Source organism: Pseudochaenichthys georgianus, chromosome 22 (assembly GCF_902827115.2).
Source record: "Pseudochaenichthys georgianus chromosome 22, fPseGeo1.2, whole genome shotgun sequence".
NCBI lineage: Eukaryota > Metazoa > Chordata > Actinopteri > Perciformes > Channichthyidae > Pseudochaenichthys > Pseudochaenichthys georgianus.
In genome coordinates, this window is record NC_047524.1 from 20,926,609 (window position 1) to 20,941,001 (window position 14,393).

Here is a 14,393-nt window from a genome sequence, read left to right on the forward strand (position 1 = left end):
GTTGAGGCCCACTATATATTAACAATGTACTTTGGTGTTTTAAATTCTGCTCAAATGTTTTATGCTTTGCATTTTATTTTATGATTTTCTAACATTTATTTACAATTAGCTATTTTGAATAGAATAAGACTGCATAACAAACACACCTCCCAGTCCTGTTAAGCTCAGCTGAACACTGTTCACAATAGAAATCCCTGTGCACTGCAAGTCAGCATGTTTGCACACACGCAGCTTTGGAAGCTGGAGACTGTAGTCCAGTTTAGTAAAGAGCCACGAGCCCTGTTGTCTTTCTACACCTACTTATTTATCCAGGTTAGGTGAACTGGAACGGTGACCTATCGGATTATAATATTTTAATTCTGACACTTAAAAATCTGGAAAACTGTAGTGTCAGCTTCATAAAACAGTTATAGTTTAACGCAGTTGCATCAGCTGGTTTCGCAACAAGAATCATCTGCCTCGGATTTCTGTTTTGTCAGGTAAAACACTCTTCTGTGTACTATTCAGTTGAATTTGTGTTTAAATGTTATTTTAACACAACTTGTATTTGCCTTAATAATCATACCTATATTATAGATATTCTGTATCATCACAATTTCACTTTTTCTAAGGACTGCTGCCGGACATGCACCCGGGGGTCTTTGTGCCCACTGCGGCTGCGCTGGGCCCGTTTTGCCGAGATTGTCTCAGCAGGGCACGGAGTTTGCCCGGTCTCAGCCTCAGCGGTTTGCACCGGCAGGTGAGCAGGTGGAACAGCCGGGACTCCAGCAGCCCCCTACCTTCACAGAATAACCCCCGTATCCTTATCACAGGTAATATCACTTTATTTTCTGCAACATTATAGCTGATGACAGTCTTTGTCACATCTACACCAACACTGAAGCTGCCATTGTTTTCTACCACTTTCACTGTGCAGCCCCTGTTGAGTGGAGATGGGTCTGTCTGCAGACCGCAGCAAGGAGGCGTTTCCTATAGGGGCGTTTCCTATAGGGGCGTTTCCTAACTTTTTTTATCCAGCTGCTTTTATAAATCCTCGCAGAAGAAGTCATTGTTCTAGTGATGGGAATTCCGGCTCTTCTTGCTGAGCCGGATCATTTGGCTCACCAAGAAGAGCCGGCTCTTTCGGCTCCCAAAGGGCTCTTCAGTTTACCACATATTATACCTTTTAATTAAATCAAATGTAGCGCTGTTTTGACTAATGATTTATATGTGTACACATATATCACTTAAATTATTCAAGACATCCTTTGTACTAAAGTATTCAAAAGTAAAAATTACATGTTTAATATAAATTATTTGCTGTGGCCAATTGTTTTCATTGCATTTACAGACCCGTGTAACTCTCTGATACCACCCAATTAATGCATTGACTTGCTTGTAGAACCACGCTACACAAAACAGATGGCAACACCTATAAAAACTATTTAAAAAAAGGGGCTACTGTATCAACCTATATAAAGTATATAAATATAGTTTTTCTCCCTGCAGGAGAGGGGAGCGTGCTTTGAGATCAACTCGATGTTCGATGTTTTCAAATCTGTAATCAAAAAGCTCCTCAAAAACACTATAGAAGCAGTTCCTGCCGTTGTTACGTTAGTTCAAACAGTAACAACGGACTACTTTTCTTAGCGGATGCATGTCAATTTAAATCAATACAAAAAACTATTTTTTAAATCAATAAAATCTTTTTCTAAATCCATAAAAGCATTTCAATTATTATTGGGAGTCATGTCGTTACTTTGTTGAGAATGTGGCCATGTGTAATAAGCGGGATAATGTCCACATTGCACATTGCATAATGTGCCTTCATGCCGATCTAGATCCCTCCGCAAAAACAAAACAAAAAACGTCTCGTTCGCGGGCGAGAGCCGGCTCCCGTCGTTCACTATAGGAAACGCCCCTATAGGAAACGCCCCTATAGGAAACGCCTCCTTGCTGCGGTCTGCAGACATACTCTATTGGTTGAGTGGCCAACAGCACCTTTAAATGGTGATAAGAGAGTAACTCTATCCAACATATCCAATGTTTAGACTAAAAGAGGAAAGGCTCATACTGTGGCATCAATGACACGAGGCAGTACTGGACACATGCTGTCGTTTTTATTTGTTGGAGTTGTTTTTTTACGGTGCACTGGCAGCAGGACCTCATTTTGATTCTTCACAATAGGATGTGTACAGACAGCACTGGTGACATAAAAGAGCCAATGAGTGAGGTGAATAATAGTAGGCTGTCACTTTTTGTCCCAGGATAAAGCTTTGATACAAACAACAAAAAAGCTGAAATGTGGTGCTCACAAAAAACATTAGTTGCATTTTCATACCAAACATGTAACCACCAAATATGTATGCGTTTCCTCGGAATATAAAATATAAAAAACGTGGTTTCTGTGCGCAGGTGGTCTTGGGCAGTTAGGTAAGGGACTGGCACAGATACTGAGGTAAGATACGTGGACTTCACATATATGAAAGCTTTTCAAAATGTTTGAAATTTGAATGTTATCATATCTTTATTATGTCTAGGAAACATTACGGAAAGGACAATGTGATCCTGTCTGACATTAAGAAGCCTCAACCTCATGTTTTGGAGAGTGGTATGCAAAACCAAATTCTAAATATGTTCACCTTCTTTGTTGTGTCTTCCTCACATAATGCACATCTTATTTCCATGTGGCTGAATCATTAGTCATTCTCTTTAATTGATCTATTTGCCTGCTCTTTTCCTATTAGGTCCGTTTGTATACGCTGATGTCTTGGACTACAAACATCTCAGAGAACTGGTTGTGAATAATCGTATCACTTGGATGGTCCACTACAGCGCTCTGCTTAGTGCTGTAGGGGAGGCCAATATGGCTTTGGCACGCAAGATCAACATTACAGGGGAGCTGAAAGCATACACCATTTAAAGGTACAATTTGTTATGGATTCTTTATAATTAAACCCTGCTTTCTGCTGTCCATGTAGGCCTTCATAACGTGCTGGACCTGGCCCTAGAGAACTGCCTGCGCATATTTGTCCCCAGCACAATCGGAGCGTTTGGCCCCTCTTCTCCACGTGACCCTGCCCCTGACCTCTGTGTCCAAAGACCTCGAACCATCTATGGCGTGTCCAAAGTGCACGGAGAACTGATGGGGGAGGTGTGGCATTCATGTATAAGTATAAGTGCCATTTATCGCTGACATCTAGCTTGATAAAAAGCACTACAGGTAACAGGAAAGATTTGTTAAACTTAAATAATATTTGTGTTTTTCTTTAGTATCTCCATCATAAATATGGTTTGGACTTCCGCTGCCTACGTTACCCAGGTGTGATATCAGTCAACGGCCCCCCCGGGGGAGGAACTACAGGTATTGCATCACTTTCTATCTGCCACAGATATTCAGTATATTCAGTTTGATGTTGTGGAGTAAGCTCTGGGCTCTTTTATTCACAGACTATGCCGTTCAAATCTTCCATGATGCTCTCAGCACAGGGCACCATGAGTGCTACTTGCGTCCCGACACCCGCCTTCCCATGATGCATATCTCTGACTGCCACCGTGCCACAATAGAGTTCATGCAGGCACCAGAATGCCAGCTGTCTCTGCGTACCTACAACATCGCCGCCATGAGCTTCACTCCAGAGGAATTGGCCCAGGAGATCCGCAAGCATCTCCCTCACCTCAAAGTCACCTACAAACCTGACTCTGTCCGCCAGAACATCGGTAGGACGTGGTACACATACCTACACATAAAAGCTCTGTCAAAATATAAATTGTTTTAAAAATCCAGCTGTGGCGGCTGATTATAGAAATGCAGATGACACAATTCTTTACTTTAATACTAATAACTGCAAAGGGACTGATCTTGATGGCAAAATACATTAAAGGAAAAACCTACATTTTAAAAGTGTTTAGGTCCCATGGTCCAAAGCAGCGGTGAGAAGGATATAGAGGCTTCTATTGGCATAAATGGAATGTAATATTTTAACTGTTTTATAATCACCAGAAGTTAGGAATAGTTGTGTTTTTGTTAGGTTAGAATGAGCCGTTAAGATGAAGTATGAAGGGAGAGGATCCTCGTCAAAGGATTGTGCCATGTTGCACCGCATTGTATCTAGTAACCTGCGACCAGAATCCAATGCAGGTCTATTTACACAGAAAGGGACCAGGGAGTGTGGAACTGACCAATTCTGCAGATGTGTACCGTATGTGTGCTAGGGGTGGCACTCAACAAGCGGTATATGATGTGCCAGATCACTGAGCAGGAAATTAGTTTTTAGCTTAAATCAAACAAACTGCTCTTTTAAGTTTTATCTTCAAAGGATATGTGTCTCATACTGCTACCTTTGTAATATGCTAATAGTAATTGGGTAATTTTGCTTGTCCCTCTGCAGCAGACAGCTGGCCGGTCAGGTTTGACGACACCAATGCCAGGAGAGATTGGGGCTGGGCGCCAACTTATGCGCTTGAGGAGCTGGTGTCAGACATGCTGAGATCCATTCGACAGAAGAGGACAAACGAGGGTTTGCCAGTCAGCTAGCGATACATGCTACACAAAGGCTAACCAATGACATATGTTTGACTTTGCTTCAGCCTGCATATATGACACTTCCTTTCACAAGTTGTCCACCAGTATCCCAGTGTTTACTCTGGTCAGTACATCAATGAACATGGGAATTAGTAAATGAAAGTGGGAATTCTCAGTCAGATGCTCTCAATGTACAGTGGACAGTGAGACGTCACACACATACACTCAAACACACACACAGTCTTTTTCAGGGAATAATATACTGTCCAAACTTCCTTTCATCCATATTGTTTTTAATTGTTATAATGGTATCAGCATCACTTTACATCTGTTACTTCAGACGGAACGGAAAAATACTTTAGAGATGTCCAAATGTCATGCTAATCACATCAATGGAAATGTTACCATTTATATTAAACTGTCCTACTATTTGGAGTTGCACATTTAGAGTAACACATCTGTTGTACATTTTGATTCCAGGATCATCTGGAACGGCTTACTCAGTTACCTCTGGACTGTAATGACACAATTCTGGCTGTCTTAAAATGCAATCTTTTATAATAAATATCACACACTATGCAATCCCACTACCCTTGCTGTGGCATCTAACAAGAAGCCTTTATTTTTGCCTTTTTTGCAAACAGTGTGATTTTAGTTATGAATGAGCAGCAATAACAAAAGAAGCCTTAACTGTGGATTACTTTGGAAAGCAATGTACTTTGACTTAAGATCTTGAATAATAAACATGATATTTACCCAAACAGCTGTGATTTTTGCGAATGGTTGAACTTCATGCATCTACATGTATATAGTAATTATAACTGAGTGGGCGATGATGAAGTTTAGGATGATAATGATAACAGGCAGTAGTACTGATTATGCTGCTAAATAGGTACATTTTGAAGGTACGTGTTCTTATACTCTGATACATTTCGCAGATTTATTTATTTTTATTTTTTTACCCTTACATTTAGATCATCATAAATAGTTACTTTGAAAAACAGGGTTGACCTTCAAAATACATGATAAACAAATTAAATATGATAATAATATAATTTTAGCCTCCTCTGTAAGACCAGCTACATACAAAAAGGTTGCTCAAAATACATAAAGAATTATAAAGGTATAAATATATAATACAATGAAAAACTGTTGTGTCCCGTCAATTATGTTAAGTTTTGTCATGTTAGTTTAGTTTATGTTCCACTTCCTGTTTTATGTTGTACTCACCTTGTCTCATTCCAGGTCCCTTTACTTCCTGCTCTGGTTCCTTTTCCCGCCATCATCAGTGTCTGCCCCGCCCCTGATTGTTTCCACCTGTGCCCACTTACCTCATGTATATATTGTCCTGTCTCCCCTTGTTAGTTGTCGGTTCGTCTTGTTCATTGCTCCAAGAAGTAAGATCTAAGCCATTGTTTAATGAAAGCCAGTGTTTTGCTTTTTACCCTCCACGAGAGCGCTTTACGTTTTGTCAGTTTGTTCATTCCTCTAAAAGAGTGATTTTGTTTATTTGCAAGTAAAGACTATTTTTTCTTCAAAACCTTTTTGTCTCTGGGTCGTGCATTTGAGTCCTCCAAGCTATTGAGTCAAGGTTCCTAACAGAACGAACCGACCAATATGGACTCAGCCGACCCCAAGACGCTCCAGACTGCCCTGTCTGCACAGGGAAACATCATCTATCAGCACCAGGGGCAGCTAAAAACCATTAGCCATGGAGTGAAGGACCTTTCAGATCGCCAGGAGGATTTCCAAACCTCTGTCACGTCGCAGGTGAACCAGCTGGCAGAACAGCTCCACAGAGTCCTCACTCATCTAGAGGCAACTGCTACAGCTCCGATTTCTGCTACGCCACCTGATGCTAATCCTGCTGCTAATCAGGCCGAGGTCAGTTTCTCTCCTGTCGCACTGCGGTTGGCATCGCCAGAGAAATATTCAGGTGAATCTGGCAACTGCAGAACCTTCCTAGTCCAGTGTGACCTGCACTACAAGCTTAACCCAGCCGCGTTTGTGTCAGATGAGGCTAAAGTAGCCTTTATGGTCTCCCATTTAACTGGCAGAGCTGCCGCATGGGCCACTGCGGAGTGGTCAAGAGACTCCAGTATATGTGGATCTTTCACAGAATTCAAAGACACTATGAGCAGGATTTTTGATCTTACTTCACCTGCCGCTGAGGCCACCCGTGTACTCATGCAGCTCAAACAGCACCCACGGCCAGTGTTAGATTATGCCATAGAGTTCCGTACCATAGCCATAGACAGTGGCTGGAACACCCCAGCATTAATAGACGCCTTCCGGAATGGACTATCTGAAACCATCAAAGACCACCTGGCTCCACTAGAACTACCACAAGACCTGGAATCGCTGATTTCCATGTCTATCCGAGTTGATAACCGCCTCAGAGAAAGAGAGAGAGAACGGTGCTGAACTGCAACAAGACATCCAAGCCACCAGGGGCGCTCTCTGGATAAGCAGCCTTCATGGGATCCCTTGTTTCACTCTTCATCAGGCCCAGCAGGAACAGCGCCATCACAGGCACCGGAGGAGCCAATGCAGCTCGGGAGAACAAGGATTTCTCCAGAGGAAAGACGGTGCCGCCTGCAGGAGGGATGTTGCTTTTACTGTGGCCAATCGGGTCACCAGCAGGCAACATGCCCGGGAAAAGGGCTTGCTCACCAACCATGAGGAGGGCGTTGGTGAGCAAGATTTCCTCTAACTATCCTCCTCGCACACTCACCCAGGTTAAAGTCACAGCTAACAGTCAGACACATACTCTGGGGGCGCTAATTGACTCTGGGGCTGATGAAAGCCTCATAGACTGGGATTTAGCTAAACGCCTTAATATTAAGACTGTCCCTCTCAAGCATCCTGTCAATGCCAGCGCCCTAGATGGCAGACTAATGTGTAAAGTAACTGATTGTACGGAACCCATTCAAGTAACAATTGATAATAATCATGTAGAGATAATGCAGTTTCATCTATTCAATTCAGCACAACATCCACTGATTTTGGGGTTTCCTTGGCTAAAGACACATAACCCACAGATTGATTGGGGTTCAGGACAAATTAAGGGATGGGGAGGGAATTGTGAACAGACCTGTAGAATCCCACAAACCGTTGCAGTTTCGGTTAAAAGCTCAGATTTTCCTGACCTTTCCAAGGTCCCCTCATGCTACCATGACCTTAAGGAGGTTTTTAATAAAACCAAAGCTCTGTCACTGCCCCCTCATCGTCCTTTTGACTGTGCCATCGACCTGCTGCCTGGCGCACCCATCCCTAGGGGGCGCTTATACTCCATCTCGGGACCGGAGCGTGCGGCCATGGACGATTACATCTCCTCCTCGTTGAAAACGGGGATAATCCGTCCCTCTTCGTCACCTGCTGGTGCAGGATTCTTCTTTGTGAGTAAGAAGGATGGGTCGCTCAGGCCATGCATTGACTACAGCCCATTGAACAAAATAACTGTTAAGAACCGCCACCCACTCCCGCTGATGTCTTCAGCATTTGAACTGCTTCAAACAGCTAAAGTTTTTACCAAACTCGATCTTAGGAATGCTTACCACCTCGTCAGGATTAGAGAGGGAGACGAGTGGAAAACGGGGTTCAACACCCCAAGCGGACATTATGAATATCGGGTCATGCCTTTTGGACTATGTAATGCTCCTGCTGTATTTCAGGCCATGGTAAATGACATTTTGAGAGAGTATTTGAATGTTTCTGTTTTCGTGTATCTGGATGATATTTTGATTTTCTCCCCAGATAGTCAGTCTCATGTCATGCATGTCCGCCAAGTTCTCCAGAAGCTTCTTGAGAATCAGTTGTATGTGAAAGCTGAAAAGTGCGACTTCCATGCAACCACTGTCTCCTTTCTGGGCTATATTGTCACCGCTAATCAGGTGCAGATGGATCCATCCAAGGTCAGTGCGGTGGCCAACTGGCCCACTCTTGATAGCAGCAAAAAGGTTCAGCAATTCCTGGGGTTTGCCAACTTTTATCGGAAGTTTATACGCAACTTCAGTTCTGTAGCCGCACCTTTGCATGCTCTCACCTCCTCTAAAGTCTCCTTTCAGTGGACCTCCCAGGCCGAGTCCGCCTTCCAATGCCTCAAGAAGAGATTCACCACGGCACCTGTACTCACTGTTCCGGATCCGCAGAGACAGTTTGTGGTGGAGGTTGACGCATCCAACGAGGGCATCGGGGCTGTGTTGTCCCAGAGATCCTCCGAGGATAACAGGATGCACCCCTGTGCCTATCTATCGCGTAAGTTGACCTCAGCTGAAAAAAATTATGATGTGGGGAACAAGGAGTTACTAGCTGTCAAAGCAGCTTTGGAGGAGTGGAGACACTGGCTAGAAGGGGCGGAGCAACCATTTCTTGTTTGGACTGACCACAAGAATTTAGAATATGTTAGGAAAGCCAAGCGACTAAATTCACGTCAGGCCCGGTGGACGCTGTTCTTCAGCAGATTTAACTTCATATTGTCTTTTCGGCCCGGTACACAAAACCGTAAGCCAGACACACTGTCTCGTCTCTTTGAGCCTGAACATAATGCCAAGGAACCAGTATCAATCCTTCCACTGAACTGTGTGGTTGGGTCGCTAACATGGCAGATGGAAACAGATGTGAAGCAGGCGAATGTTGTGAGCCCGGCACCCAGCGAGTGTCCAGGCAACCGCTTGTTTGTCCCTGTGTCTTTACGCTCTCAGGTAATCCACTGGGCTCACACGTCCAAGTTCACATGCCATCCCTGCGTCCGACGAACAATGTTTGCCATAAAGCAGCGGTTCTGGTGGCCGGCCATGAAAAAAGAGGTCTCCGAGTACGTGGCGGCCTGTCCAGTGTGTGCCCGGAATAAGACCTCATCCCGGGCCCAGATGGGTCTTCTCCAGCCCCTCCCAGTGCCTCAGCGACCATGGTCGCACATCTCCATGGACTTTGTGACTGGACTACCGCCCTCCAAAGGTAACACTACCGTCCTGACGGTGGTAGACCGTTTCTCAAAGATGGCACATTTCATTCCTCTGCTCAAACTTCCCTCTGCCAAGAAGACGGCAGAGGTCATGTTAACTCACGTGTTCAGAATCCATGGTTTCCCCAGTGACATAGTTTCCGACAGAGGACCACAGTTCATTTCCAACTTTTGGAAGGAGTTTTGCCAGCGCCACCGTCAGCTTATCTTCCGGTTACCACCCGCAGTCCAACAGTCAGACAGAGCGCCTGAACCAAGACCTCGAAACATGCCTCAGGTGCCTCGTGTCCCAGAAGCAGACCACTTGGAGCGATCACCTTACCTGGATAGAGTATGCCCACAACACTCTCCCCTCGGCTGCCACGGGTCTTTCCCCTTTCCAGTGTGCTAATGGGTACCAGCCTCCTCTCTTCCCTGCTAATGAGGAAGAAGTCAAGGTTCCATCCGCGCATGCCATGGTCCGACGCTGTCGGCGGGTTTGGGCCGGTGCTCGGCAGGCGCTACTCCGGACCTCGACCCAGATGAAGTCAGCGGCGGATCGCCACCGGCGTGCGGCTCCCCTCTACAGGGCGGGCCAGAAAGTCTGGCTCTCCACCAAGGATCTACCCCTACACGTTCACTCCAAGAAGTTGGCACCGAGGTTTGTGGGTCCTTTCCCAATTTCAAGAGTCATTAACCCTGTCTCTGTGCGCCTCAAACTCCCCAGATCTTTGAGGGTCCATCCCACGTTTCACGTGAGCAAACTCAAGCCAGTTCGAGAGAGCACTCTGGTTCCCGCCTCCAAGCCCCCTCCACCACCCCGGATCATTGAAGGTGGTCCGGTGTACACAGTCAAGAGACTTCTGGCGGTCCTCAAACGGGGCCGAGGACGACAATTCTTGGTTGATTGGGAGGGTTACGGCACTGAGGAACGTTTGTGGGTCTCCTCAACGTTCATTGTGGACAAGACACTCATCAGTGACTTCTATGATCGTCACCCTGAGCAGCCTGGGCCGTCAGGAGTCGGCCCTAGAAGGGGGGGTACTGTTGTGTCCCGTCAATTATGTTAAGTTTTGTCATGTTAGTTTAGTTTATGTTCCACTTCCTGTTTTATGTTGTACTCACCTTGTCTCATTCCAGGTCCCTTTACTTCCTGCTCTGGTTCCTTTTCCCGCCATCATCAGTGTCTGCCCCGCCCCTGATTGTTTCCACCTGTGCCCACTTACCTCATGTATATATTGTCCTGTCTCCCCTTGTTAGTTGTCGGTTCGTCTTGTTCATTGCTCCAAGAAGTAAGATCTAAGCCATTGTTTAATGAAAGCCAGTGTTTTGCTTTTTACCCTCCACGAGAGCGCTTTACGTTTTGTCAGTTTGTTCATTCCTCTAAAAGAGTGATTTTGTTTATTTGCAAGTAAAGACTATTTTTTCTTCAAAACCTTTTTGTCTCTGGGTCGTGCATTTGAGTCCTCCAAGCTATTGAGTCAAGGTTCCTAACAAAAACCATTCAAAAGGTGACATTCTGCATATTTCATGTTAATACATTTACTGGATACTGGTGATAGGGTTTATATGGGCTCAGAACAGTCTCATAATACACATGCACACAGAAGGATTCACACTTGTACTTCCGGATCCACACTTGTGTTTGTTAATGCACACACAAATGTGTTCCGTTTCATATACATGTAAATAAAATCCAAATACAGAAAAAAGTTGTACATATGTATTTTTGATCCTCACATAATTTTGTTTTCCATTTAAATCCCCTGAACCTGCTGTGAATTCGTGTGGGTTTTTTGAGACTCCCCTGACGGTCAGCCGATTGTACTTGTAATTTCTTTCTATCTATAGCCAATCAGATGTCTCCTCAATTCTAAGCCAATCACATGAGCGCGCCCCCACGAGGGTAGATTTATTGCGTTCATGACGTAGCGCTTCATGTAGCATTTTGCGCTGTCTGGAGCTGGTCCATGGAGCCTGCCTGCAGGCACTAATCTCAGGAAACCTCCACTCAGGGGCGGACTGGCCATTGGGAATACCGGGAGTTTTTTTTGTTGTGCCTAAATCCTACCAGCCCACATTTGTAAGTGTTCCGGCCACTCCCTGGAGTGTGTGCACCAGATTGATGCATTTAACTTCAACATTTAAACAAATCTTCCCGGGGGAGCATGCCCCCGGACCCCCCTAGAGGAGGTTAGGTCCACCACCTGCCCACACCCCCTGTTAAATTGTCTCACCCACATTGAGGATGCTGCCTACGCCCATGTTTTATTCCATGTGTCAAGTCAGGCAAATTGGGTCCAAATGTTATTGCATCAATGATCTGTTAACATTAAAATCACTAAATATATGCTGTAACTATTTTTGCTCTAGGCAACTCAAGGGCTCAGGTAATGTTATTACTATATGAATAATGGTCCAAAATAACATAACATTTTTGTTAAGTAACATTCTTTCGTCGCCGGCAGGCCGATACATGCCGCATATTAAGTGGGCCTGTCTGTCAATTAATCCGCGGGCCACTTTCCCCCCCCCCCCCAGTCCGCCCTCCACTCTCAGTACATTGCCACTTTCCGAACAGGAAATGCACGCAAATACAAGCCTTTATATTATTAAGGTACAGCGCCACTTTCCGAACTATTGATGAATGCTTGTGTACACAAAAACGGCAGGCAAAACCGTTTTAAATGTGTGTTTCCTGTATGGTGAATACAGCTGCTTTATTTATGTCTGTATGAAGTTGTTGTGAGTGTGGAGGGAGCAGCTACAGGTTAGCTTAGCCTAATCGATCAGTGCACTACGAAGCCAGTGCTAGGCTGCTTCTCAGGTCGACTATTTTCATTTCCTCGCTCCTCGGTCCTCGGTCTCACCGGAAGTTGATTTGCCTGCGCCATCTTGAGTACCGTCCCATGGCTCTTATTTCTGCCGAGGATCGAGGAGCGAGGAGCGATCATGGAGGAGCAATAACCGAGGAACCACCAGACCATCCTCCGATGAAATCTTCAGATACTAATGTGTATGTCAGTAAATGTGCACTAACAGAGGCGGGGGTGTTTGTGGAAATAACGGGTACAGAGCTGGCTGCTGCCAGACGAACAGCTGTGCAGCGTCATCACAAACGGACATCGCTTCACGTGACGCTCCAGAGGAAAGGACGTCCCATTGCTCTTAAAACTCATTTCCCTGCTTCTCGTGGTTTCCTTGCGTCCCTCCATGCTTCCCTGGTGGGAGGGACTAAACGCAGGGAAACGACACAAGTGAGGGAAGCAAGGATTTCATTTAATCGACCTGAGAAGCAGCCCTAGACAGTGAACTGTCAACGGGGGCAGTGGCGGTTCTAGACCAATTTGACTGGGGGGGCCAGGCTGGGGCCAGTTATTTTCTGAGGGGGGCACAATAAATGCAGGACGAAAAAGACAAAGACAGTATGAATTAATTGTGCATACACCTAAGAAAACAATGCAATACAGTTATTGGTATTTGTTTCATTACACATTATTATATGCTTACCTTTGTGTGCTGTTTGGGTCTGTGGGACCCGTTTTCAGTGTTTACTAAAAGACAATGTATGCAATTTAATTATTTGAACCTGCTTTATTTGGGGATGGACCTAACATTCTCTAGGGGGGTCCGGAGGCATGCAGCCCCGGGAAGATTTTTTTTGAAATGTTGAAGTTAAATGCATCAATCTGGTGCACTTTGAGCACACAATTAATTTATGGATACAGCTCTCAACACTCATATGAAAATGTTTAGAATATGATCACAACCAATAACAAATCATTTAAACTTGTTTATTCTTATCTTATGTTACCTATAGTTAGTATTCTTTCTTTTTATCTATGCATATTTTACTAATCACTCCCCTTTCAAACTGTTTTTTTTTTACTGTCCTGGAATGATGTCTTTATTTTTTACAACACATTAAATAGATAAAGGTGTGCTCTCTCTCTCTCTCCCTCTCTCTCTCTCTCTCTCTCTCTCGCTTCTCCGTGGCGATGACGGCTTGTTTAAAAAACCAAAAAACATATTTGTAATGTGGGGGCTATTGACGGCTTGCGAGATACCGGTAGCTCGTGATCGACGTGTTGGAGACCCCAGCTCTAATGGGTCTGACTAGAATGACACATATCATTACTTCCGCCTATTCCGTCAGCCAATACATCGTTTAATCATAAACTTTTTTTTTTTTCATTTTTAGGAGGGCCACAGGACCGCCCCGCCGGTCATTATCGGCCGCCCCGCCGGTCATTATCGGCCGATATTCACTCTTAATGGTTTGATCGGTGCTCTCTATAAAGGCCGATCAGCAGAGCTGGATCTGATTGATATGGACATAAACGCGAGTGAAGTATAACCGGACGCGAGAGAGAGATCAGATCAGCTGCTGAGTCAATGGATGTATAATAAGGACTGGATACAGCGTGGGAGGCGGGGCCTCATTCATTCCTATGAGAGTTGCTCATTAGCGCATGATGATAAAATGGCCCAACTTTTGAGAGAGCGAAACGTCACAGATTACCCGGCATGCCTGAGAAGTACCCGTCGGTGTGCTCATAGCGCATGCGCAACTTTAACCAAAATTCTCGTTCATATCAAGCACGTCAATTTGCGTACACGTAACAGCACCGCACGTTCATGACAGCAGGGTAATGATTTGTTATTATGATGGATTTGATATTAACGAGGCGGCAGTTAGCAGCTATGCTATCATTATGCTAATATACACATCAATCGTTATGTACTTATATTACGCTGTAACAGGATCTAGTGATAGAGCTTCATTTAGTATATATATATATATATTAGGGCTGTCAGTCGATTAAAATATTTAATCGCGATTAATCGCATGATTGTCCATAGTTAATCGCGATTAATCGCACATTTTTTATCTGTTCTAAATGTACCTTAGAGGAATATTTTTCAAGTTTTTAATACTCTTAT

General features: G+C 44.6%; 1 protein-coding gene across 1 annotated transcript; it reads left to right on the forward strand.

Annotated features, from left to right (window-relative positions):
- The first annotated feature begins 389 nt into the window (after positions 1 to 389).
- Positions 390 to 5,265, forward strand: tdh2 (L-threonine dehydrogenase 2). The gene is made up of 9 exons (XM_071207248.1): positions 390 to 479; positions 612 to 812; positions 2,395 to 2,437; positions 2,520 to 2,590; positions 2,727 to 2,874; positions 2,959 to 3,133; positions 3,253 to 3,343; positions 3,430 to 3,699; positions 4,371 to 5,265. The coding sequence occupies exons 2-9, from the start codon at positions 626 to 628 to the stop codon at positions 4,514 to 4,516; spliced, it is 1,131 nt and encodes a 376-aa protein (XP_071063349.1). The 5' UTR covers positions 390 to 479; positions 612 to 625; the 3' UTR covers positions 4,517 to 5,265.
- Positions 5,266 to 14,393: the final 9,128 nt, after the last annotated feature.

Coding starts and splice junctions, on each gene's coding strand:
- tdh2 (XM_071207248.1), top strand. CDS start 626: ATGCACCCGGGGGTCTTTGTGCCCACTGCGGCTGCGCTGGGCCCGTTT. Junction 2,591..2,726: donor ACCTCATGTTTTGGAGAGTG/GTATGCAAAACC, acceptor TTTTCCTATTAG/GTCCGTTTGTATACGCTGAT. Junction 3,700..4,370: donor CTCTGTCCGCCAGAACATCG/GTAGGACGTGGT, acceptor GTCCCTCTGCAG/CAGACAGCTGGCCGGTCAGG.